Below are 26990 nucleotides of genomic sequence, written 5' to 3'. Positions count from 1 at the left end.
CATACTTTTTTATCAATGTGCAATATTCTGCCTGGTGCATAAGAACTATGAGTCCCACCTTCACTGAGAAGATAAGTGAATTCTGAGCATTTTAACCAGAATTTTCCAAAAATGTTTTCAGGACTAGATGCTAAGTGACTGCTCCTGAAGGATATTTACAATCATAATCATGGTAGAATTTGCATAATTAGCTGCTAAATATATACACGCCATTTAAAATATAGCTGCCCTAGCTAATATATTAGCACAATTATGCAGAAATAAGGAAAGAATATAGAGAACCTTCTTGGTAGATTTTATTTTTAAAACAATGAATGTGAGTACTATGTCAATGAAATTTTTTAAAAACAGGAACATAAAATACTTACTGAAGCACAAAATTATAGTCCATTGTTTCATCTGTACCGTGATGTTATTTCAGATATATTTAATCTGTGGAAGTATTTTTAAGGCGTCTTCAACGCCTAAATGTCTAACTTCATGAGGATAGGGTTCTATAAAGTGCCAAACCAATTTCTGTTGCAGTTTAATGATGTTAAAAAGCAAATAAACCTGAGAGTGCTCTTTTTATAGAGCTCTGAAGTGAACTTTTACATCTAAGATGGGAAGATACAGAAACACAGGAGGGAGACTGAGAAATCTGTGGCAATGCTTTCTTTGGGGCACAGCTGGATCCAGATGCTGTTCAGAAGAGCATTCCATGGAAGGACCCACATAACTGCAGGATGTTTGCAGTCACAGAGGAAAAATCCTTTCTTTCCCATCTGTGCTCAGGAAACTTCCAATGGTAGCTTTTTTGTTTTGAGAGCACATTATTTTATAACAACCCTATTGACTTGAAAATGAGTTTAAAGTAATTTCATCTTGATTCTTATATTTAGTCATGTGCCTTGATTTAATAAATTTGGCATCTCTTGTTTTTATAAATATGCTTCCACAAAACACTGAAAAATGACAAATTATACATAGAAGATCTGGAGAAAAATCATGTATATAGGAGAAATGTTGGTAGGGCTCTCCTCCCAAGATGGCTATGGGCTTTGGGGGAGATGAGCAGATTACAACTGCTTTGACCTTCAGGAGAGCAATTCTCATATCTGAGCTTCTAGAAAGAAAAGAAAACGATCTTGAGTGATGAGTTGGCTTTACTCAGATGACTTCCCTTCAGCTGGGACTCCAAGAAGCGAGTGGGTCCCTGTGCCTGTTAGGGAATGCCGAGGGAACGATGTGTGACATGACTTAGTGCACGGACTCTCTCTTCTGTCGGTTATAAAATTACTTCATTAAATAGCACCATTATTTCTATTCATGGCACATAAAACAGCCCTTAAGAATGATAAAATTCTAGGACATTTATGTTTTGCTCTCTTGTATTTATAGTTTGGACCATATAATGTGCAATATCTTTATTGAAATAACACTCAAAATTTAAGGGTACTCATTTCAAAGTGACTAATTGCTCTCCTTCCAAATGTACAACAGATTCCTCTTAATGTAATATTTTTCAACAAAACATGGTAAACCTGAACTAAGATCGTATCTTACTATTCTGCACGTACAGTAGCTAAATTCAACAAACCAGTCAAGAATCCACAGAGGAGACATTCTTGCCCTGTCTGGACATGTGTATCTGGGGAAAGAGAAGCCACGTGGAATCCTGCTATGATTTCTGAAACATCACAGATTTAAAGAAACAGAACCTCTTGTCTTGAGCCAATTAGAAAGAAGGGAAAATAAAAATTCTGTGTACAGGAGGAAGCCTGCATGCTAACTGGCAGCTTGTGTCTGTTGTTAATCATTTTACATCATTTTCTCATTTTACGAGGATTATATGTTACTGTGTTGGTAGCTTTGAGGGGTGGGATGCATCCTTGGTTTAGCAGTTGATTGAGTGAAAGTTTAAATTCAGATTTATGTCATTTAAACATGTTCACAGTAACTGACAGACATTTGAAGATTTTTTAAACTGTGCTTTGTCCTGCTACAGAGGTGAATCTGAATTATCAAAATAGAATGATTGATTTTTTCCTTCTCCTGTGAGCCACATCAGAGGTATCCTAAGTAACTAGACTTGGCATCTTTCTAAAGCAAGGTTTTCTTAACTTGCTCACTATTGATACTTTGGGCCTGATAATTGGGCGAGGGGGAAGGGGTTCTCTTGTGTGTTGTGGGGTGTTTAGCAGCATTTCCAGTCTCTACCCCAGTAGATGCCAGTAGCAAACTACCCTCCTCCTCCAACCAACCCTGCCTGTCATGACAATCAAAAATGTCTCCAGACATAGTCAGATGCCCCGGGGAGGTATAATGCCCCTGGTTGAGAAGCACTGCTGTAAAGGAAATTTGGACTTTTCCCACTTAATGCAGTGGGCAAATGAAATAATGCCTAACACTTAAGGAATGTAAATCATGACATTCCTAAAACACAGATTTTGACAACTTTTATAATTCTATTCTTTCCTCTTGGTAAAACAACCTCTTTATTGTTATAACTTGCTGTCATTACTTTCAGTTCAATCAATCTGCAATCCACCATTTATTGAGAGGCAGTAACAAGCAGTGTTTATTTATGAACGTGGACTCCAAAGCCAGATTGCTTGGTTCAGATCTGAGTTCTAACATTTGCTGGCAGTTGGGACCTTTGACACATTACTGACTCTTGCTCTGCCTTCCTTTGCTCATCTGTGAAATCCTGTATAATAAAACCCTAATATGCAAATAGACCAAACAGTGGAATGACAAGAATGGCTGGTCGCTATGATGCACACTGACCACCAGGGAGTAGACACTCAACGCAGGAGCTGCCCCCTGGTGGTCAGTGCGCTCCCACAGCGGGGGTGCTGCTCAGCCAGAAGCTAGGCTCATGGCTGGCAAGTGCAGCGGTGATGGCAGGAGCCTCTCCCACCTCCACAGGAGCTGGGAGCTGAGCTGTAAGGAGCAGCAAGCAGGCGGTAAGGAGCAAGGGGTCCCAGACTGTGAGAGTGATGTCCGCCGAGGGGTTCTGGACTGCAGGAGGGCGCAGGCCGGGCTGAGGGACACCCCCCCTCCCCCAGTTCAGAGCACGAATTTCGTGCACTGGGCCTCTGGTAAGGATAATAAAAGGACTTCACAGGATGGAAGAAGACTACAGTTAAGTGCTTTGCTCCATGCCTGCCCTACCATAAGTGCTCAGAGAGTGCCTGCTTTGAGCCAAGCATCCTACTAAGTATTATCCAACAGAGAGCTTAAACCACAGAGCTGGCTAGGACAAAGGACTATTTCTGAATATAATACCAAGAAGAACATAGAGCCGGTGAACAGATTATAGGAAACAGCAAAACTCAGTGTGAAGAAAATGGAATCAACTGGGCTTCAGGATCCAGATGAGAATGGTTAGAATATCAAAGCCATTTTAAGTCCATTTCAGGAGAGTAGTCAGGGTTACACATCTTGGGTCCAGGAGCAAAAAGACAAGCCAGGATTAGGGCATCCTTTCACAAGGGCACCCGGGCTATGAGACTGAGGGTGAAGAAGCCTAACCAGGTGCAGTTGAGATTGTTAGATTATCTGTTTTGATGCCTAATAGTGCCTGAATGATTCAACTCTTATCTTGATTGCTTTTCCATGCAGCTCTAATTATGGATCAATAAATGTTTATTGAGCTTCTCTTCTGTGCTTAGCTATAGGCTGGATGCTTTGCAGGACACAAAGAAATTTCTATGTAGTCCCCATGCACAAGGAAGATAAACTGTGAAGACTGTCATAAAACATCAAAATTGTACCCTCGCCGGTTTTTCTCAGTGGTTAGAGCGTCGGCCCTCAGACTGAGGAGTCCTGGATTCGATTCCGGTCAAGGACACGTACCTCAGTTGCAGGCTCGCTCCCTGGCCCCAGTCTGGGCACATGCGGAAGGCAACCAATCAATCTGTCTCTCTCACATCGATGTTTCTCTCTCTCTGTCTCTCCCCCTCCCTAACACTTTCTCTAAAAAACAATGGAAAAATATCCTTGGATGAGGATTTTAAAAAAACACACACACACATCAAAATTGTAATATAAACATATAGGCTATGCCACAGTTAAGTACAGGAAACTTCTGGACTCTGAATGCCTACTAAGTAACTGTTTTGCAGGAACAACCACAGAAATGGGATTTCTTCATTCATGGGTGCTGCTCAGGGATTCTTTCCTTGTCACTTTGACAGTGACGCTGTCTCCCAGTGAAGCGCAGAGAAGGGAGGAGGCCATGCAAGTCCCTCCAGGGGAAATGGCTCCCCCAGAGTCTGCAGCTTCGTTCAGGAGCAGTTCTGTTCCCAGCGTCGAGAAGTCCAGCTGGAAAGTCAGGCCACGTTTTCTTTGAAAACAATGAAGAACAATGATAAAACTAATAATACACTGTAGGTTATAGAGGTTTCCGTGGTCCAGCTGGAAATTCAACCACCATTTATTCCAAGTTCTAAACAATGAAAGTACAAGTAAACTTTTAATTACAAGCCTAATTTGGGGACTGCTTGTACATAATTAATTCCAAAGAAGTGATACAGACAACAATGGCTATGAATTCAGACAAGGGAGCACTTTCCTCAACTCATGCTGGTCTGGAAGCCTTCATGAGAACATGGAGATGAGCTAGAATTTAAGATATAAGTATATATCAACTCAATGAAAAGATATTACTTAGGAAGTCAGACTGATCTTTACCCAAAATTTGCTATATTTCTAGCATTATGGAGCCTATAAAAATATCATCTGGATATGATGTTTTGCTGGTCTCAGAAGTCAAGTAAGAGCCAATAAATTGAATTATTACTTCAGTCACAGAAATATAAGCTTCATGGTTAAGTAATATTTGCTAGTCATTTCTTAACTGCTGAGTGGAGGCAACAGCTGTCTGATAAACATGGTACTTAACCACCTGACAAGTTTTGAAGATAGCACTCCTCTTACCCAAGGAATATTCTATCAAAAACACCAGTGGAATGACTGTCAGAAAGTCTGTGTTACTTTAAACCAATTTCCCAAAAGGAAAAGCCATCATCTGTCACTAATTAGATGAAATTTAAATATGCCCTTGTATTCCCTTTGCATATTCATGAGGTGCTGTCAATCAGATGCTTTGGGTCTGAAACCAGAAGCTAAGCCAGAGGAACGTAAATACTGTGAGATTCAGATAAGCCCCTTTCCTTGCCAACTGGAACCTTTTTTTTCAAAGAGAAGATGAATACATGCTTAGGTGCGGGTTCAGCCTTTTTGACTCAATGCAGAGTCACCGTGGGTTCGACCCAGCCTGAAGCTGGGGCCCATCTAAGTCCAGCTCCTGGGCTCTCCTGATGTCCTGGCTACACTTTAGTTTCTTTGGGGGTTGTCCTTCTGTCTGGTCAAGATCAGGGAGATTGCACTTGTTTGAATTTTGAACTTTATTTTTCACAAATGAAGTGATTCAAAAATATAGCCAGGTCTAATAAGCATGAATTTGCACTTTCAAAAACTGCAGGTCTCAGGAAGTCTGTATTACCCACAACAGTCTTGTAGGACCAGCTTGCATTGCCAGAAAACACCTCTCCCTCCCTGTCCATCTTCAGAGCCGGGGGGTCTTAGAGACCACGCTCCTAATCGGTGACTTTACAGAAGGAGAAACAGTCAGGAGACTTCCCAAAGGCCCAGTGACTGGAGCCACTAGTCAAACGATGTTTTCACTCTCATGCTGTCTCAGTATTTCTCATCTTTTTAGTAAAGGCCGTGTATCCCAACTCCTCCAGCAAGCACAGTATCTAAGAAGGCAAAATGAAAAAACACATGAGCGAAGCCAAGTATAGGAAATGGTTTTCTTTCTTTTTCCTTCAGAGTCATTATCTTATTTCTTCTGAGTGCACGCTGAGAGGTTGCAGACCCAGGGCAGGTGGGAGTGGCAATTAGTTTCAAGCTCCCTTAGGACCACGCAAGAGACCATCTCCCATCGCTTCTGACACCATCTCTCATTGGAAGGTAAATTACAGGCCCGTGTTCAGGTTGCCAGAACCTGAACAAACAGCTATTCATACTTGTTTGTTCCTGTACAAAAAAAAAAAAAAAATGAGCTGTCACTTCTAGAGCATGAATATTAAAAATTCCCCTCAGGGAAGAGAACGAAAATGTAAAGTAGATGATTTAAGCAAGCAGGGTGTAGGCTTGCCCTGGGGAGGGACGGCTCTCACCCCAGCTGGTGAGTCACGAGGCGGGCAGCTCAGAGCCCCGCAGGGAGCACGGGGTGTGCAGGTGTGTGTGCAGGTGAGCTAGCCGTGTTTCCCTAGGGGGACCCCGCCTCCCTGAGCCCCGTGTCCTTGGCCACAACGGAACAATAGCCATGACCTCTTAAGGGGTCTGTGCCGGTTAAAGGAAAATGAGTGTAAAATCCTTTTGTGAACTGGGAAGTTTTCTATAAATAAGAGTCTTAATTGACATAACATTGTGAAGCCATAGTCCTTTGCGGAAAGGAGCCATAATGTGTTGGCCATTTGGATCTGAGAGACTATGTATCCTCATGCCCGACTTGGGACTGTATTTGGTCCCAGACAAAACAGCCTACCAGGAAGCATGTTGTGAAATAGAGTAAAGGCTGCCTGGAGCGTTCCCAGAGCATTTGCTGTGCTGGGCAGAACGCTGTCAGAACGCCGGAAATCAGTGAGTGTGCACGTTGGGAGCACAGACCTGGGTGTGGCTCAGTTTGCCCAGCCTGCTGGGCCTGCATGCCCTTTTTTTTTTTTTTTTTTTTTTGCTTTAGCCAAAATCACTGAATTAGAATGGAAAGAACATCATGGGGCCTAAATAAGTAAGTTCTCTCCAACTAGAAAGTTGCATGATTCTAAAAGTCTAAGTCTGGCCGGCTTTCAGAGGTGGGATCCGCTCGGTGTTGAACATTAGAGAACGGGTGTCTATTTAACAAGGAGTGGGAGCCTTCGAGGCCCTGTTTCCTCTGTGTGCAGAGTATTCATTCAGCCCTTGACGCTCCCTGTCACGAGCTCCATTCCACGTACACTAGCTTCCTGTGTGTGGACTTGGGCCTTTCCTGCCTCTGGGACTTTGCATTTGTTCTTCTCTTCCAGCAGATGTCTGTCTACCCTGATTGGCTTCTTGCCAATGTCAAGGCTTCACTTAATCACCATCTGCTCTGTCAACCCAGGAACCAAGAGGTCACCAGTTCAGTTCCCGGTCAGGGCACATGCCCAGGTTACAGGCTCCATCTCCAGTAGAGGGCATGCAAGAGGCAGCTGATCAATGATGATTCTCTCATCAATGTTTCTCTTTCTCTATCCCTCTCCCTTCCTCCCTTTCTAAAAATCAATTAAAAAATATTTCAAAAACACACACCATCTGCTCAAGGAGACCTTTCCTAACCGACCATCGTACACACACACACACACACACACACACACACACACACGCACACACGATTACATAAATAGTATATGTATATTTATATGCAAATATATATACCACTACCACTGTCACCTGATCTGCCTACATTATGGCTCCTTTCCACAAAGGACTATGGCTTCACAATGTTATGTCAAGTAAGACTCTTATTTATAGAAAACTTTCCAGTTCACTTGGTTTGTTGTTCCATTACCCTCACCCCTAAAATGTAAGTTCCAGGAGGGTAAGAAGCCCTTTGCTCTATTCACAGCTATAGCCCAAGCATCTGCCATTGTACCTGGCACACAGTCCATACCAGGAAAATATCTGTTGAATGAATGAAGTTGAAGTGACAAAAGAAGCCTTCCACATCCATAACATATTGCAAGTTATAAAGTGCTTGCTTGTACATTTTTCTTGCTCACCTTCATTCTGGTAGGATGACAGCCCTGTGAGGCAGGGAAGGCGGTTGTTACCCTAGGTTGACAGTTGAGGAAACTGAGACTCAGAGATATTGAGTGATTTATGAGTGGAGATTTGCATCTCCCCTTGGATGTCTGGTGGTCAAGTCAAACTCAGCATGTCCAAAAATGAACACCTATTTTCCCATCTCATGTATGACAACTTCATCTATTACTTAGGCCGAAAGCCTTGGTGTCATCTTGATTACTGTCTCTCACACTCCACATCTGGGCAACCAGAGATAGTTCTATATCCAAAGATTCCCTGCCTCCAGCCATTGCTCTCTACCTCACTCCACCACTCCGGTCCAAGCCACTACCACTGTCACCTGATCTGCCTCAATGACCTCCACGCTACAACCCCCCTTCCCCCCGCCCCCACCGCAACCTGCCCCTAAGTCCTAGTCCATTGTTTTTGCTCTGTCAAATTTTATTAGTCCAGTGCTTCTGCTTATGTCTGGAACTCCCCTTATTAGAACACTCTGTTCTACTCTCTTCTCCTTTCTCTTCTTCTGGCTAAATCCCACTATTCGCTTTGCCTTCCTGCACATGTTTCCTCTCAGGAGGAGGAGCTGACCTCTCCGACTCTGCCATCCAGCACCGCTTGACTACTAAGAGCACCGCACCCTGCAGAACCCAGCCACCCAGCTGGGGCATCTGAAGCCTGAGGTCAAGAAGGAAGACTCTGGCAGCATTGGCCCCCAGGGCTCTCACAGTGCTCACACTCAAAGCAACTGTTGAATTGAGTTATTGATAATTAACCCTTTGCACTCGCTTGCTTTTTTCTCGATTCCTTTATTCTACTCGGGATTTAATTTTTTAAATACCCCAGAATTTACAAAGCGCGGCAGTAGAATAAAAAACTGGAGTTTCTTTTCATACAAACTTATTTATTTGGATTTTTTTATATTTCAAATTATTGATACATTCAAAGAGTAATTTTAATCTCGACATCCGAGTGCAAAAGGTTAAACATCACTGAGGCATTCTGGGTAAATAGCAGCAGTTGTAATATGTGAAGAACTATTTATTACAGGGAATACTATCACCTCCACAGCATTTCTCTTCACATCTCATTATAAACTCCCATTCTCTCAATGCCTTGGTAAATTTGTGAAGATTAGATATAGCTTTCTCTTCCCAGATCCTCATAAGTGGGGCTCCATTCTTTGCTTATTTCTTTACAGTTGTCATTCAGTGTGTAGCTTCATGGGCCATAAGTAAAATGCAGAGCATCCAGATGAACACCTTTGCTTTGGTCATTGTCTTTCCTGACTTGAGGGAAACCAGGTTGCCTTACGAGGATTCCACACTCTGTCTCCTTGAAGTATCACCAAGAGGAAGTGATGGGAAGAAACAAGGGGACATAAAGGGGTCCTTTCCTCTCATTTATTTTCCTTCTCCAAAGTCAGGCAGCATAGGAACTGCAAGGCTGAGAGAGAGGCCAGCCACAGAGAATCCAGTCAGGACAGTGGAGAGAGTGTGTGAGGACCATCAAGGTGAGGAGCAGGAAAATTAAAATGAATTTCCAGACAGTTTTAATGGCTGAGGATGAAGGAGGTAAGGATGCAGGTAAAGAGCTGATCTGTGTGACTAAGGGAATCGAAGACAAGTAAAGATTGCTACACTTAGAGAGGATTTTGAAGTTTCTGATCTGGACAGAAAACTTACCAACTAATAACTTAAAGTCAGAGAATGTCTGTGAAGAAGAGTTTGAGGATCTATAATGCCAAACTTTTGGAAGGGTTATCAGCATGGATATTGAAGCTACAAAGGATGATGGGCTGCAGTGTGGCAGAAAGGAGGACATCTTTCCAGGCTGAAGTCGTCCAAGGATGTGAGGGAATTTTCTAGATGTAGGTAGGGAACTTGTGTGTGTTACATGCCATTGAGTCAGCTCCGACTCCTGGAGACCCTATGAATGAGTGATGTCCGCAGTGCCCTGTCCTCAGCAGCCCTGCTCAGCTCCTGGAGACGCATGCCTCTGGCTTCTGCTATGGAGTCAATCCGTCTCATATTTGGTTTCCCCCTTTTCCTGCTGACTTTTATGTTTCCCAGCATTATTGTCTTTTCCAAAAAACCCTGCCTTCTCATGATGTGCCCAAGTAGGGTAGCTTCAGTTTTGTCATTTTTGCCTTGTGATGTTTCAGACTTAATTTGCTCTAGGACCCACTTGTTCACCGTTCCAGTGGTTCTGGGTACCTGTAGAGCTCTCCTCCAATACTGTGCTTCAAATTAATCAATAGTTTTCCCATCAGTCTTCTTCACTGTCCAACTTTTGCATCCGTACATAGTGATTGGGAATACGAGGGTGTGGATGATCATAGCCTTGGTCTCAAATGGCACTAGGGAAGGTACAGATGAGTAATTCAGAAGGGGGTGGGGGTAAAGTGGCAATAGGGAACATAGAACTCCTTTCTTCTCCATGAGCAGTGGGCAGGGGAACAAACAGCAGCCCTCAAGGTCAGGGTTATAAACAATATTTTTTAATGATCCTTTGTGTATTCAGTCCTCACCTAATGTTCGTACATGCAAGAAAAGTGCAAGATATGGTTGTTATCTTTAAGGGTGTGCAGAGGTAGGGTGGGGGGACAATATTAATGCACACAAAACATTGTAGCCCTCTTGTAGTCACCATCAACTCCATCAATATCGCCTCAATAAATCTGGATGTTTGAATGAGAAGTTAACATTTGTTGGAAGTTTTTAGAAGAATGTCTTTAGTATATAGTTCTTTCACCAATAGTTTAGAGTGGGGGCAAAGATAGAAAGCTGGCTGCTCAGAGTCCTCTTTGAAGCTGTATCACAAGTTCAGATCATTTGAATTCCAGTGTTTTGTTGAACTCATCTGAAAATAGTGTCTTCAATTACTTTGGTTTTTTCCCCCTCATACCAGAGAGTCAGGGCATGAGCAAACAACTTGAAGCCTGTTCACTGTTCAGTTCTGGGAAATGCCTTTGGCACTGGGCTTTAATTCACTGAGATTTCTCCCAGAAAAAAAAAGAGTGACTTTGTGAAAGGAAGGTACTGCTTAATGATGGTACTCTATCACTGCTGTGTCCACAGCAGCTTGCACTGTGGCGTGTAGCACAACTTAAGTGCTCAAAAACATTTGTTGAGTACTCATTGGCCATTTGTCCCTTTCTGGGGGTAGAGAGATGACAGGGAATGAGCCGGAGCAAAGAAACAAATCCGACAATATTAGAACTAGAAGTGAATTGATGGACCAGCTAGAAAGTACTCTCAGAATGCCTGCCCTGGTTACAATCATTGTTACTGGCTATCCTGCACCACTAGGTTTCAACCTTAGTAACTGGTTAGGGAGGAGAATGCCTCTGACTGGAGGCTAAGCAATCCTACCAGCTCCAGAAAGTTGGCTGGTTTCAGCTAGATCTCCGGCATTTATTTCGGATCTTTAAAAACATAGCCTAAGGGCTTCATTACAGGGGAATTACCAGTCTCAGACTTGTTACAGCCTTGACTTGTTTTTTTAATAGCCATTAATTTACTCAGATAGGCAATGATAAGGACTTAACTCAGGCTTAATGAGGCCTCAGAACAAAGGCAAGTCCCTGGTCAAAAATGTTAGAGGTGAAAACTTGAACCAAAAACACTGTATAAATGGAGTTACTGGCTAAAAATATACCCTCAATTGCACATTTTTCCGTCCCTCTACTCTGAAGACAGAGAGCAGACTGTGAGCAGTCTAGGCTTTGCTGTCTTCACAGACAGACAGGTGCTTGCAGGAAAGCCCATTTTCGCAGCAGGAATTTCAATACTGGGATCAGCACTTTCCCTGGATTTGGACTTCAGTTTTTATTAATATTATGCTTGGGCCCTGAAAAGATTCATTCATCCAGGCTGACTTACTGTGCTAAATGACTAGTTAACCATATATACTAATCCCATAAATATGGTTTATGGAATGATAGAAAATGGTTTATGAAATCACTTTTAAACCATCCTTTCAACAGTAATTATACCAAACCTGTAAAACCTTAAACCAAGTGATATTAGCAAGAATTAGCTTAAGCATCTTTAATATTTTGATGATTATTATACAAAATTGTCACTGCAATAAAATGAGAGGGTCATATATAATGTCTTCCACTGCATTTCACTTTTTTTCCCCGTTTCACATTAAAACATACTTCATAACATTTCATCATGGGCAAAGGCTGCATAAGTTTCCAGTTGCTGTAATTTAGTTAAACCATAAAATTGTTTCCTGATTACCAACCATGACATGGAAAGACAATCTTATTTATGAATTTATAAATCAGATAATCTCCCTCAAATGAATCCTGAAACCAGAAACGCTTTGGTGATTAAGTAGGAGGGGAAAAGTTTTCTCATTTCCATGTGTCGAAAAATTGTATTTTCATAACGTGGTTTTGGCCAAGACAGTGGAACACGCATGTGCAGTCAGTGCCTCGGCCACGTGCAGGACCCACCGTTTCCTGGGCAGTGGGAGAGAATTGCTCCCCTCAGGTGGCAGCTCAAGTGTTTTGAACTCGAGAGGCTCTGAAAGATCCTGTCTTCCTCCTGGGGCCCAGCCAGTGACAGCCCGGAGGAGGCCACCCAGAACGGGAGCCCTTTCTTCTGTCCTCACAGATACAAAACGGGGAGCCAAGGGTGTGATACCTGGCCTGAATCTAGGGCCTTTCCTTCCAAGCATCCAGACTCTGACCCCAGGAAGCTCTGTAACTCTGTGGACATGATCTCTGGGGAGTGAGAAAAGGGGTGTGGATTTGTGGGTTGTCTTTCTCTGCATCCTAAAACCGTTGTCTGGGGAAGCACAGCAAAAAGCCAAGTACCCACTGAGCTTTGGACGCTCGTGTGGAGATGACCCAGCCTGTGCTGTAACATTGTGCAATTCCAACCATTTTTAATATATTTTATTGACTGTTTACAGAGAGGAAGGGAGAGGGATAGAGAGTTAGAAACATCGATGAGAGGGAAACATCGATCAGCTGCCTCCTGCATACCCCCTACCGGGGATGTGCCCAAAACCAAGGTACATAACCTTGACCGGAATCAAACCTGGGACCCTTCAGTCCACAGGCCAACGCTCTATCCACTGAGCCAAACTGGTCAGGGCAGTTTTGGTTTTTAATGCTACACTGACCTTTCTTAGACAAGGTCATGAAACCTGTTGGCCAGTGAGGGTTCAGAAAGAACAGTGATTTAGCCCTAATCAGGGCTGTGCCTAGAGCCATGTTGAATCCCTTCTTCTGCCATTTCCCTCTTACCAGATTCTCACTTATTCTCTACAGTCATAGACCTACCTGCTTCTTACAGTTCTTAGTAGTACTGTCCTCTGTCTGTAGTTATGTTGTGACCATGCCTTCCTGTCCCACGCTCCAGCTTCATGGAACCCCTCAAGCCGCTTCCTCACCAAAGCTGTCTAGACCCTAAAAATGTCATGCTGCTTTTAAAAGAAGAAAGAAAGAATAAAGCAATGCTTTGTATTTGCCTGGGATTGGGTAAGAGCAGGAAAGTAGTACATCTTGAGGTGGTTCTACATGTACCTGGACTCCGAGGGTCATGAGTTTGACTTCCAGCATTACCGTGGGTAGAATGGGGGCCCTGGACAACTTTCACCCGCTGCTCAGCTGGTCCTTGTGGAAGGCACTCATTTCCCAGGAGCCCATTTGTGTGAGTCTGTGTCTCCCACATGGCAGGCAGCATGATCAGCCGCTAGCCAATCATTTCTGAGATGCCATAGCGACTTGGGTCTGATGAACATAGGATATCCATTAGGTATTTACTAACCTGCTCTCTTGAGTGTAGTTTCTTCCTAAATTTTCTCTTTGGCACATGCACTGTGTTATGACAGAGAGGAGACCAGGAGCACAGGTGTGACTGAAAATGCTTTGCAGCTCAGGGGTTTAGCATTCACTGCCACACCTGGAAACACCTGGAAACTCGCTGCATGGAGATGGAGATGCATTCCCACTCTCACTGCTCGAGATTTCTCCTTCCCACATGACTAGAGCAAAGAGATCATACTATTCATGCTTAAATCATTTCTTTTCCCTTAGTGGGTTTACAACCATGAACTGCCTAGACTGCATGACTTTCATCCAAGAAACTCAGTATTGTAACAGACCATCCATTTTAAACTAAAGAAAATGCATGGAATTCTGAAGTCGGAAGCTTGTAATTGTGAAATTAAACTCAGTGTTTCATAAGGGTTATATTCCCAAGGCAAAACCCAAGGCCAAAAAGTTGTATATGGACCAAATTACCCTTGAAAGTCTGCTTGATTGTCATGAAGTTTAAGATGTAGATATAGCATCTCTCAGTAAGTCCAACTTAACCAGTTATTGTTTTCCAGGGAAAGAACAGACCACCACCATGTCCACTGGGTACCAGATAAAATAGTTGGCTTCTATGTAAAAGCCACAATGTGTGAATATGCAGTTTGTAGCATGGGAAGCATGTCGCTTACACTAGGAGAGGTTGGCGGCACTGAGACCTCGGTGAAGAGTGGGGTCCCTTCTCTGTCTCAAGCTCACACTAAGACACCTGCGCCTGGGGCACGATGGCCGGCCAGGTGCCCCCACTATTCAAGCTGCCTGTCCTTATTGTTTTAAACTCCCAAGTAAACGTAACTGAATTTGCCTGCAGTCACATGTGATGCCCTCTGCACCGAGCCAGTAGAGGGAGGCCACTTGTGATGTTGTTTGTTTAATGTGCTGAAAATAATGGTAATAGCTCTGTGAAACTGACGTTGTCTGAGGTACAAAAATTTGAGCCAAATGAATTGTGATGAAGCATTAGAGAGCCCTGAACGGATGCGGCATCTGTGCACAGTAAACCATTGGGGTTATTCATTCATGTTAGGGATATTTGTTTTTCTGCTTGATCCTGGAGAAGCCCTTTAACACAGGTTAAAGTTCCTGTGTCATTAGATTGAGCACCATTCACCCCAGAGTCAGACATTGACTTCAACCATGTATTTCCATGGTTTTAAGAGACATTCATTGGTGTTGCTCTCAGACGATAAAACAAGTTTTACCTCACACACAACACCCATCCCCATCATTGACGCCAAAACTGGTCACCAGTCCCCCAGCTGAGGAGCACAGCTTAGAGGCCTGAGCCACTGGGCACAGCTGGGCTAGGATGCCGCTGGTGCCAGCAGTAAAATGGCAGAAGCAGGCAGAAAGGCGCAGAAACACCACACGCAAGCAGAGTTCTTTCTGAGGGAGACACTCTCCAGTTTTGCAGGAGGCCTCTGCAGGTCTGCACAGCATCTTTTCAGCGAGGTCTTGGGGTTAGTATTAAACTCCGATCACGACTCAAGCTCAGCAGGGATTTGCAGGCTCTTCACATTCCCGGAGCCAGGCGGGTGCACTTTGCTGGCCTACTAGGTGGTACCTTTTATGACCCTCGGTGATCATTCACCAGACGAACCAGTCTGAAAGTCAATAAAGCTTTTAACAAACAATTCTCTTGTTTTACAGAGAGAGGATGCAAGCCATGGAGAGACAGATTGCCAGTTTAACTGGCCTTGTTCAGTCTGCGCTTTTTAAAGGTCCCCTTACAAGTAATAGCAAAGATGCATCTAGGTAAAAAGAAGAAACAAACCACTTAAATAATTCAACCTGTTTCTCTTTAATCATTAAGATAATTCACTCATTCAAATCCGTTTTCTTGTAATCATTTCAAGGCTGAAAATAGTTCCATCTCTCTGAATCATGGTTTGTGTGTTTGTTTTTTCCCTCCTGGTAATTCTTGGTCGAAGGTAACACTTTGGCCCAAGAAGGGTAAATGGGCTTCCCAGTGCATGTGGCTTCAGGGACCACTGCGCAGTGCCTGCAACCGCCACCCACACGTCTCCACCTCCGCCATCCTCTGAAAGTCATGAGTGCCCACCTGCTGTCCTCCACCTGCAGCGCCAGCGCGCACCTGGGAAGCCTTTTCCATCCCGGCCAGCAGTGGTGCTGATGCTAAAATCCCCTCATTGCTTGATACCATCACTACCTGCTGTCATTGCTTAGAATAATGAATGGAGGGGGGAAAAAAAACAAAACAACACAGGCATTTCGGAAACTGTATAGCTGACTCTGTTTTCCTTTTATTCAGCGAGAAGATGATGAAAACATCAGCTAATAAGAACCTCACAGAGAGTGCAGGTAAGTGTTCTTGGAGCAACGGGGAGCCTGCAGGCTGCCGTGGTGCACTCTGCTTGGTGCAGAAGCACGTGACCTTCCCGACGGCATCGACGTGGTGTGATTTCAGAGAGCAGAGACCTTCCGGATACTGTCCGCGCCATCACACCGTCCCTGCTTAATGCTGCAATTCCAGATTCGTCGTTCATTTGGGAGGGACTAAGCCCTTTGGTCTTCTCCCTTCAGTCTTTATTCATTCATTCACTATTCATTCATTTATTCATTTATATGGCCAAACATCCAACAAATATTTATGTGCCTAGTACTGGGTAAGGACAGGGGGCATGATTCAGACACAGCTGCTTGCCTAGAATTCCTAATCCCGTGGGGAAAATGGATATGGGACAAGTAATTATATGAGCATTGAGTGTTACGCGAAAGTGAAGGGTGAATGTTTAACTGACAGTCCTAGCCTAGACCAAGGACGTTTCCCTGAGGAAGTGACACACACGGAGACCTGACAGATGAACAGGACTTAGGTAGTGAAGGGGGAAGGGCAGAGCCGTCCAGGATGAGGGAGAAACACATGCAAATGCCATGGTCAGAAATTTAGATAGTATTCTCAGTGCAAAGTAAAGCCATTGGAAGGCTCTGCACTAGGGAAGGACCTCAGCCCAGCTGCAGCATGGTAATGGGTGAAAAGGGGCGAATGCTGACAGGGGCCACCAGTGATTGAGGCGGGAGAAGAAGGTATCCTTGGACCAAGGCCTGCTTTTTAAATGCCAGCATTGCCCCCCGCAACCCCCCGGCAAAGGGCCCCAATTAAATTCCACTAGGAATTCCCTAGTATCCTGGTATATTTGATGTACTTCTTATCCTGCAGGCTCAAGGCAGACCTCTGTCAAGAATATGAGGTCGACCTTCCCACTGGGTTAGAAATAGAATCATTACCAGGGACGTGTTCGGCCACTGAATTACACAGGAAGCATGTGGCAAGTTGGATGAAACCTCTAATTTGGGGAAGCCACAGAGTGTTGTGCAGCGTGGTGGAATGGACAGAATCTGGGACTTCAGCTGGACCTCTGTTAGTCTTGGGCCGCACTGGCTACGTGCAGGCAGTTCAGCTGCACAGCCAGCAGGCCTGGTCTTCTAGCCCTCCTGGTCCTCGGGGGCCCGTTGGGTTACTTAGAAGTTAATCAATGGCTGTGCATCCAGAGAATTATTTCACAGAAATCACTCAACTTGTCTTCAGAGCAAGGGCCAGTTTGTTTTGGAGATACTTGTTCTCTCATTTCTTTTCTGATCTATTATGAACTTAAGGGAAAAAGGAACCTATGGCACTCATAGAAAGAAAGAGTGGAATGGTGGTTACTGGGAGATGGGGAAATGGGGAGGTGTTGGTGAGAAAGTATAAACTTCCAGTTGGAAGATGAGTAAGTTCTGTGGAATTAATGCACAGCATGGTGATTATAGATAACAATACATCAGAGAAAGACAAGTGCCATATGATTTCACTTATATGTGGAATCTAATGAACAAGATAAACTAACAAGCAAAACAGACTCTTAGATACAGAGAGCAGACTGATAGCTGTGGAGGATGGGCGTGGTGCTGGGTGAAAAACCTTGAAGGGATTAAGCAGGAAAAACAACTCAAAGACACAGACAACAGTATGGTGATTAGTAGGGGGAAAAGGCATTGGGGAGGGAGAATAGGGTATAAGGGGAATAAATGATGGAAGGAGCGTTGACTTGGGGTGGTAAACATACAGGTGATGTATTATAGAATCGTACACCTGAAACCTATATAATCTTATTAACTAATGTCACCCCAGTAAATTCAATAAAAGAGAAAAAAGTAAAAAAAGAAAGAAAGAAAAAAAAAGAAAAGAAAAAAGTACTGTACTATATACTTGAAAGTTGCCAAGAGAGTAGATCTTAAATGTTCGCACCACAAAAAGGAAATGGTGATTATGTGACATGATGGGTGTTTTAGCTAACACCACAGTGCTGATCATATGGCAGTATATAAGTGTATCACAGCAACATGCACTTTCAGGTTCCACCATGGTCTAGGTCAATTGTATCTCAAAGTCGGGGGAACAGAAGGAAACTACAGAACACTAAATCATTCCATCCCTCTGGACTCTAGCCCAGAAATGATTAGTATCTGATATCATTGTTCTAACCAACATGTACGTGCTGCTTTGTTACTCTGCTTTTATTCCTTTCACTTCGGGTGACATCATCATCATCATCATCATGAGTGACGTTTTAGTGAGTGTTTCCAATGTGCCAGGCACTGTTCTAGGTGCTCTTCATACGAGAACCCATTAACTCCTGGCACATCCTCATTGTTCCCATCTTCCAGGGAAGAAGACCGCACACACTTTCACAGAGGTAACACATCCACATGGGCCACCCACCTGTCATTTTTTTCTCATATTTTGGTGTGAAGGTGCCCCAGGCCCTTTAAAGATGTATAGGTTTTTCATTTCTTTGTTTTGAATAATTTTGTAAATGTCTTTTTTGGAGCAAGGGGGAAGGAGCAGGTGTAATTTCCTTGGGATGTATTTCCCAGAGTGGAATCAGTAAGTCCAAAGGGACAAACAATTGAGTATCTCTGGCAACATGCTGCAGTTTCTCTTCTGAGAGGCTGAGCCCGTTTGCAGTGCCACCAGCAACAAGCATGTGTGTTTGCTCCCCTGCGTCCCCGCTGAGTTTGGTCTTTCTCATTCTAGTGTGTCAGGGCTAGATGCAGTCCACCGGGCTTTCGTTGCCATGGCAGCCTGTACAGTGCACAAAATATATTAATTCTTCCAGAAGCCAAGGAAGTAAGCTGTAAGAGAAGAATTATGCCTGTTCTGTAGACAAGTACATGGAATTATATAGACATTAAGGAGCTCATTTGTCCAAGGGTAAAGGAAAAGAAAAGCCCAGACTTCCTGTTACTTTAGGAATATGTGGTTCTATGGGTATAAGAACAGAAGGAACCTCCCATTTCAAAGGCATGCTTTGAATTTTATCCAGGGTATTATATCATTTAACACACAACCCTGTAAGAAAGATGTTAGCCACGCAGTTAGTAAGAGTCACAGGCAGTCTGGCCAACCCTCAAACCCAGGTTCTTTCTATCACAACAGGGTACATTAAATTTGCATCAGATTTGCATGTAATAAATTTCATAGTGAGATACACTCAACTGAAGTGTATTACCTCGCAGTGGGTAGGAGGAAGAGAGGCCATTGCCTGGAAAGGGTGACGTGCACAGAAAGGAGTGTGTTTCTGAGGACAGGCTGCACGATGACTCTCCTTATGCACGTGTGCACGTTGGGAGCAGAATGTGACCACCTGCGTGTGGATGTGGAGAGCAGATCCCAGGTCCTGTGAACTAATCTGAAGGGGAATTTATCACTCGGGGTCCCTACCCACCAAATCCAGCTCCGTGCATGGATTTCAGGGCACCTGCCTATAGCTCTCAGCCTACCGCTGTCACCCCCAGCCTCTGGCCCTGGGACACTCCAGGGGAGGAGGGGGGGCTGGCAGAGGCTTTTCCAGCCCACTCTGCTCAGAGACATAATCACAGCTGATTGCGGTGGGGAGTCCCTCTGTGCCAGACACCAGGCTAAGCAGTTTACATGTGTTCATTCCATTATCTCACACAGTAACCCTGACGCACATTTTCCAGATGAGGAAACTGAGAGCGAGAGAGGTTGAGTTACTCTGCCAAGGACACACAACTAGGAAGTGCATACTGAGGAGGATTTCCAGGTTTCTGATTTAAGTAACTGAGTATATACTAGTGCCACTAGCTAAGGTCAGACCTACAGAGACAAAAAGAGGTCTGGGAAGATGAAAAGTCCTGGAGCAACACAAAGGGACTGTTATGAGGATCTAAAGAGACTTGTATGCTGGAGACAAAGAGGGGAGGGACCTTGGCAGGTGGTGGTGGAGGAAGTGACCTCCCTGGAAAGCACGTCTAGTGAGAGAAGAAACAGGCCCAGGACAGAACAGGCCAGGCTTTTTAAAGTTGGCCAAGGAAGACATTAGAAAGGAGATTGACCAAGATGGAGTAGTGGAGAGGGAAGAAGACAAGGGACAGGAGAGTTCAAATTGACGGAAAAGGAAGGAAGTGACTAACGGAGCCCAGCATCACACCAAGGAGATGTCTATTGGGTGGACAGCCGACCATTGCCCACCTTATAAAGAGCCATTTCTGTGAATGATGGAGTTAGAACCGAATTTAGTGGATTAAGAAGTTATAGATGAAGAAATGTTTGAAATGAGTATAGATTCCATAAAGAAATTTTGTTGTGAAAGATATTTTTAACCAGTTATCAGCATTCTATTCTAACAGATTCTGGCTTCTCCTCCATGCAGGAGGCTGGTGAGGTGCCCAGTGCCCTCAGAATGTAAAGAGCAGGAGGGATTGAGTGATGATAAAGTAGCTTGGCCGATTCTAAAAGAAAAACTTCCTATTTATTGTGATTCCCTCAGAATACTTGATCTTGAAGGTGCTGTTGATTCTGACATGCTGCTATTATTGAAAATGTTACTGGATGTTCTCTTATGGAAACCTTTCACCATTTATTCGTCTTCCCTGTAGCCTTTAGCTTAGTCTTGTATGAGTCAGCGTTTTCCTTAGACTTTATGATTCAATCTTTGAGTATCTGAAGAAAATACCCACCTGTAATGTTTTCAGATCAAGAGATGAGATCTGGGGAAAAGGCAGCAGATGTTTCTAATTTTTTGTCTTTGTAAATAATGAGTGTCAGTCCAGCTTTTATTAAGGTGGGATGCCTTAGTCACTGTTGAGTCTAAGAGGGAGCCTGGACAGGAGGCAAGGAGAAGCAGAGTTACTGACTGGACTTAAGGTAAAACTTTGGTCAGATCAAGAAATGAAACTAATCATTTCTATATAGGGGTGTGTGTGTGTGTGTGTGTGTGTGTGTGTTGAAGACCAAGTATTTTCTCCATTTAGTGAAGTTATGCTCCACATGAACATGCGGTGCCTGATAATTCACTTCCCTTCTTTCCAAAGGTACACCAACATTGCCAGAGGAGTTGACTCACTGGTTGTTTAAAATCGACATTTACTCACTTCCTGCTGTCCAATGATAGGATCCCCCCTTACACCTGGGACTAGATTGTAATTGGAGCAAATCTTGCTTTTATGAGGGGGATTTTGATCTGGGGGCGGGGAGACTGCCAAAAGCTGGTCAGAGCCACCAGAGCAGCAGCCCTGTGTGTGCTGAAAAAGGCAGGGTTCCCATGGGTGCTGAGCCGGGATGGGAAGAGATACCACCGGCTGTAGCCACTCCAGGGCAGGAGAGCAAGGCCAGGGGTCTGTGGTGGGAGGCCAGCCGGGCCCATGGCACACCCTCCACTTTGTCCTTTACAGGAAAGAGTTTCCAGCCTCTTCAGAAGTGAGTGTGGGTGTGGGTGTGCGTGTGTGTGTGCGTGTGCGTGTGGGTGTGGGTGTGGGTGTGGTAAGGATTTTACTCTGGTGGCCTGTTCCAGAGAACTGCATTTGTTATCTTAAAAAAAAAAAAATATATATATATATATATATCACTTCCTTTTTATTCCTGTACCTTGCTCATCCTGTAAGTGCTACTTGGGATCCCTTCCTGAGGCCTTTTAAAACAAACTTTGTCAAATCAGCCTCTCCCCAGATGAACTTATAAAGTGAATGAGGCTTATTTAAGTTGGACTCTAGGCGCCAATGTTTATGGCAGCTGGAAACTTTAGGAAGCGTTTGTTTCTGCTGCCTGGGCTCCTCTCCTAAAGAATTCTCGCCCCGCGCCTGCTTTTCTCACCATCAGGGCTGGGGCAGAGGTCCTGCTGCTTTTGGTCTGGAAAGCCGAAAGATTCAGAAGAAACTCAGTTCTCATTCGTCTTCCCTTCGTGATCAGCCCAATGTCTGCTCAGAACTAAGGGGTACATCTGCCTGCAGGAAATGGTCACGGAGAACCTGTGTTAGGTCCCAGAATTTTAAAATAATTTTTTGGTTATAAAATTACAGAGATTCACTATGCAGACTTAAAAGTAGGAAAAGTAATAATATAAACCTCATGGAATACCAACAGCTGGACATACTGTTAATCCTTTGTTCCAGATACATCTGATCTTTCCTCTGCACACCTGTATACATCTACAGAAGCTATGTGGACAGACAGACAGCTTCCTTCATGGCCTCCTGCTTTAGACACTGCACTGATCTGCCTCCCTTTGGCACTAAGCTTCTAGCACATGATTGTTACAGAGCGCATGCTGCAGTGTTGCATGAGGTTTCCATACTTTATTTAAATTTAGTTCCTTATTTTTGTCATATAGAGGACCAGCATAATTTTTTTTAAAAAATTTTTTCACAGTGAAGCAAATGGGCATTTTTAGAGTCAAGTTGTCTATGATGGGGTGGGGCTTAACTTCGACGCACCTGTCTGGCTTTCTTAGGGTCTTTGCTGCTCTTTTCTCATAGGAACTCCCCACGTTTCTGGCGGGAAGACTCTCGGCGCCCTGGAGTCCCTGGGGCCACCCAGCCAGCCCCTGGCCGCCGGCACCGCGGCCCTCCACCAGAGCCTGCTCGACATGAGGCGGAATGTGGCCGAGCTCCGGCTCCAGCTGCAGCAGATGCGACAGCTCCAGGTACAGACTATTCCTTGTGGACGATGCCTTCTTCCTTCTTATTTGCCCAAAGTCAGCTTTCCCCTCCTCCCATACCCCTTGCCCCACAGCACCCGCCAGGGTGCTTCCCACCAGCCTCACCTAAGGGCGAACCACGGTTTCCTCCCTCACACACAGAATCTTGGTCCAGACCTTCCCTGCAACCGTAGTCAATGTATAGCCACTTCTTTAAGCTCTGCGTGCCTTTACACATGAAAAACCCATTAAGCATCTGTTTTTCCGAGGAGAGCTGGCAGCACAGGAGCCCCGCGGAGCATAATAACAGCCAGTGACGACTTCCTGTTTAGTGTTCCGGCTCCTTGCTTCCCTGCAGGGAGCAGGCCCAGTGGTGAGACAGTCAGCTGAGCTTTTTTTTTTTTTACAAGGACCTATGAGGTATTTAGAAATAGGAGTTTAAACTAGATGATTAATTCATAAGGAAAAGAAGCCATCATGGATGATTTGTGGAGAAAAACATCTGCATTCTATCTGGATAGTGTGTCCCATAATATTTTCCTTACCTTTTCCCATTATTAAGGAATGTGTGCACTCTATGGGAACCAAAACGGGAGGGACAATGACCCTCTGTGGCACGAATCTTGGTGAGCCAATCGCATGCATCCAACGAAGCTGAGTAATGCATCTCCTGGTTGTGGGTACTGAGGAGCTGGGGCGGTGCCACTCGTCATGAGATCATGTGTCTGCTTTATGTATCAACCTCACGCCACCTGCCTTTGGTAGGAGGTTGATCATTGAGGGAAGAGAGCTGGCTCAGACTACCCCCAGGCCAGCCTCCTTGACTTCAAGGAGTTCATAGTTCAAACACTGGTAAAAGACAGACCCGCCCTGGAGCCGGGCCCAGCCACACAGGTGTGGCATCCACAGTAGCCAGTGGGGCGTAGCCTCCTCAACCAGGGAGGTCCGGCAAGGAAGGGCTTCAGACCACAGCCCTTTCTTGCTTCAGCTCACAGAGGCATGAGCCCTACATTTTTCACCACCTCATTAAGGCAAGAAGATGCTTTACCCTTATTCTACCTGCCAGAGAATAAACAGAAAGGCAGCTGGCTTGAGAGGCCCCGTCAGGGATTGTAAGGTCTGATACACCAGACAGCATGGCTCAGTGCTCAGGCCTCCAAGGCGACTCTGCCTCTCAGGCAACGTCCCAGACACCTGGGATGTCCCATGCAAATTCATTTAAATACTTTTATGAATCATGTCATCTGTGAAGTTCCCCATCCTTTGCATTAGCTTCTCCTTGCTTTGCAATTTTAAAGACACTCTGCAATGAAATGAATGTATGGGTTGGGCTGAGGGTGTGTGCCAGGTGACAAAGTCCAGTGGCCACAGTGTCGAGAGTAACTCAACAAGTGAAGTGGAGGAGGGACAGTGGCAAAGAGGCCCCTCTAAAGGACAGTTACCACTCCATTCCAGCCAGCTCTTCACCTGAAAGTATTACAGTGTTCCTGGACATTTCAGCAATCCAAGAGAATCAGGAAATACAGGGTTTTTTAAGTAAAATATCTGTATCCATTTTTAGGATGTTGGAAAATAATTAAAAGCCAATGGTACTCTGTAAGCCAAACAACACTTGTGCAGGACAGAGAGGGAATGTCCTGGTACTAGTGCCTGTGGTTTATGGAGGTCAAGCCCCTTCTCACACTGCTCCTTCCTTGTAGCGCCACCTGCTGGCCATTTGGAAATTGTCTTTCCCCAGTGGACACTCAAAAGAGAAAAAAATTCCTAAATGTATTGTTTGTATGGCAGTGCTTTCAGAAGTGAATGTTTGTTGGTTTGAGGGCAGGGGTGGGATTTCTGAAACATCGCTGAAGTGTGGCAAATTTGATACCAAGATTGTGGTGCCTGTGGCTGTGACATCACCCTGTTGGTGGCTGGTATTGTTTGGTCCTCTGGCTGGCTGGAAGGAGTCTCCCACAGCTTGCCACTCCTTTCAACCCTTGAACTGTGGAGGCTCCGTTGCAGAATCATAGCTTCTCAAACAAAGCAGCTCTCTAGTCAAGGTCTGGGAATGCTGTCTTAACCACACAAGTTCCTTTATTGCCCAGAACTGCTCAGCTTTCCTGGCTTTGGGGTGTAAAGAACAGTGAGCAGACATGCTCTTGAGCTTAGAAGTGTTTGCAGTTCTAAAGAGCAGACCCATGAGGAAAGAGAAGCACTTTGCTCTTAGCCTGGCTGCTGTCGCTTCTACCTCAGTCTTTGTATCCTCTGTGTCTCCATCAGCTTTCCATCCTGTCAAGCCTCTGTCTTTTCAGTCAGGGGAGTCTACGTAAGACAAAAAGAGTTCAGAAGAAGTAAGCCATCTCAGCACCAGTTTCTCCGTCAGCATATGTATTCTATACTCCAAAAATAAAGTACAACCCCACAGTGATCACAAGTCCAATAATGGAGCTATCATTAGAGACATGCGAAACTCTAGAATAGTCTCAAAAGAACAAAAATTGAATTAGAACTTCAAATGTTCTTTGAACTGTGTTATAAAATAGTGAAATTGAATGAAATCTTTTGTGCTTGGCAGCCAGCTTCAGTAATTAGATAATTAAATCACTGGAAAGTCCTAGACTGTAGAGCATGTCCCATTTGAGCATTTCATTTTCAGAGTTGATGGATTATTCTCAAGAAAAGAAATGTGATGCAGACACAGTGGGGTGGGTAGATTTAAACAGGGCAAAAAAAATGTTAAGGGAGGCAAAAGGAGCCCAAGCAGAAGGTCAAGAAAACCATTAAAACTCTGTATATTCTCCTCTGCTGTCCAGTTTCATGTAGACTAAGAGTATAAGAGAATGGTGCTTAAACTAGCTACCCCTCAGAATCACCTGAGGTCTTTACTAAAAATATCAGTAGCCAAGCACCACTGCCAGAGTCTGACTTCATTGGTGTGGGCCAGAGGCATGCACTGGTGATGCTAGAATGTTCCAGGGTGAGATTCTAGAGTGTTCCAGACACTGTTGATTTTAGAATGTTCCATGGTGAGAACCGCTCTCGGGTATTACGAATGCTCAGTTCATTGTGATAACTTTGGAAATGTTGAGATCTCAGACAGCTGTCACAGGGTGCAGCAGAAACATGTAGGGTATCTGCCACCCTGTAAGCGTGAAAGACACGCCATAGACTTGAAAGCCCTGCCTTTAAACAGTGCCCTCATGCCCAGGGGCTAATCATATGTATTCTCTGTTCAGTTATAATTGTTACAAGAGCTGTATGAAGCTTCACATTGTTATGTTCCCATTTGTAGGTTACAGTTGGGTCTGCCATTAATTGATAATAATGGTAAAGGGGGACAGGTGAAGGTCTTGTAACTAACAAATGCTCCCTTCAAAAGATGACTACCTTTCTCTATTACCTTTTCTGGTATGATTTAGAGAGGAAAAAGGGATGAGCTACTTCTTTTTCCCAAAATGCCACAGTACTTTGTTTTTACCAAATTAATCCTGTATCTACAGAAGTGACCGCAGTTCTGCCCCTTTCTGTTGACTGAGGGAGAGATAAGCTGTCTATTCCTGCAATTGACTCAGCTTTCTTCCTGGGGGCACTTTTCAGATCATAATGCAGAAAGGGGTAACCCAAGCATAGCACTGACACTCTGAGCTGAGGAGATACTATCAAAGTTTAGAGAGTTGAAACAACTATAATTTGTGGAGTGGAGTATCAAACAAGAGGAAGCTCTGCAGAGAACGATATATATATGAATCTGTGGGTCTATTATTGAACAATAAGCCAAGTGTATAGCATGAAAGACCACTAAGCCAGGCAAAAATAAAATGGCCGATCTTACAAAGGGCTGTGAGATGTTCATGATTTGACAAGCAAGAGTAAAGAGGTAAAGAGTCTTGATTGGTCCCCTGGGACACTCAGTAGAGATCACAGAAGAACCATGCTTCAGTTTTAGGACTAAACTAGCCCCAGAGTAAAATGTACCCTAGATTACCCCTAACAAACATTAAAAACAAGCCTCTGAAGAACAAATATGATCCACAAGTCACTGAAACAACAGCCAGAGTAAGTTCTCTATAAAGGAAAACAACAAAATCTAGAACTGCATGTCCAGCATCCACTCAAAAATTACTAGACATGTGATGATCCTGAGGAATGTGATACATAACTTTCAGAAAAATCCATCAGTGGATGAAATCGCAGGAATAATAAGATTAGCAACAAGGGCTCTTTAATTGCTATTACAATTATTCTCAAGGATTTAAAGGAAAACATGGACACAATGAGACAAGAAATGGATGACATAAAAAATATCTAAATGGAACTTTCAAGAACTAAAAAACAATATCTGAATACACTTAATAGAAGATTAATCGCTGGTTGAACAAAATTATCAGTCAATGTGAAAACACAATAGAAACTGTCCA

The 26990-nt window shown here is 44.1% G+C and overlaps 1 protein-coding gene across 16 annotated transcripts in view; it reads left to right on the top strand.

Annotated features, from left to right (window-relative positions):
- Window positions 1–26990, top strand: part of KIAA1217 — a 458082-nt gene that overhangs the window by 396736 nt on the left and 34356 nt on the right. For 14 of the 16 annotated variants that reach the window (XM_079770404.1, XM_079770403.1, XM_079770401.1 and 11 more), the window contains 3 exons: window positions 15302–15406; window positions 15924–15973; window positions 22430–22596. In XM_079770404.1, coding sequence (XP_079626530.1) covers window positions 15302–15406; window positions 15924–15973; window positions 22430–22596 — 322 coding nt within the window. The remainder of the gene's footprint in view (window positions 1–15301; window positions 15407–15923; window positions 15974–22429; window positions 22597–26990) is intronic. The other 2 variants (XM_079770400.1, XM_079770398.1) reach the window with 1 other exon arrangement.

This window comes from Cnephaeus nilssonii, assembly GCF_951640355.1.
Source record: "Cnephaeus nilssonii genome assembly, chromosome: 1".
NCBI classification, from domain to species: Eukaryota; Metazoa; Chordata; class Mammalia; order Chiroptera; family Vespertilionidae; genus Cnephaeus; species Cnephaeus nilssonii.
Note: the sequence above shows the minus strand (reverse complement) of the source record. Positions and strands in the feature narration are given on the sequence as shown.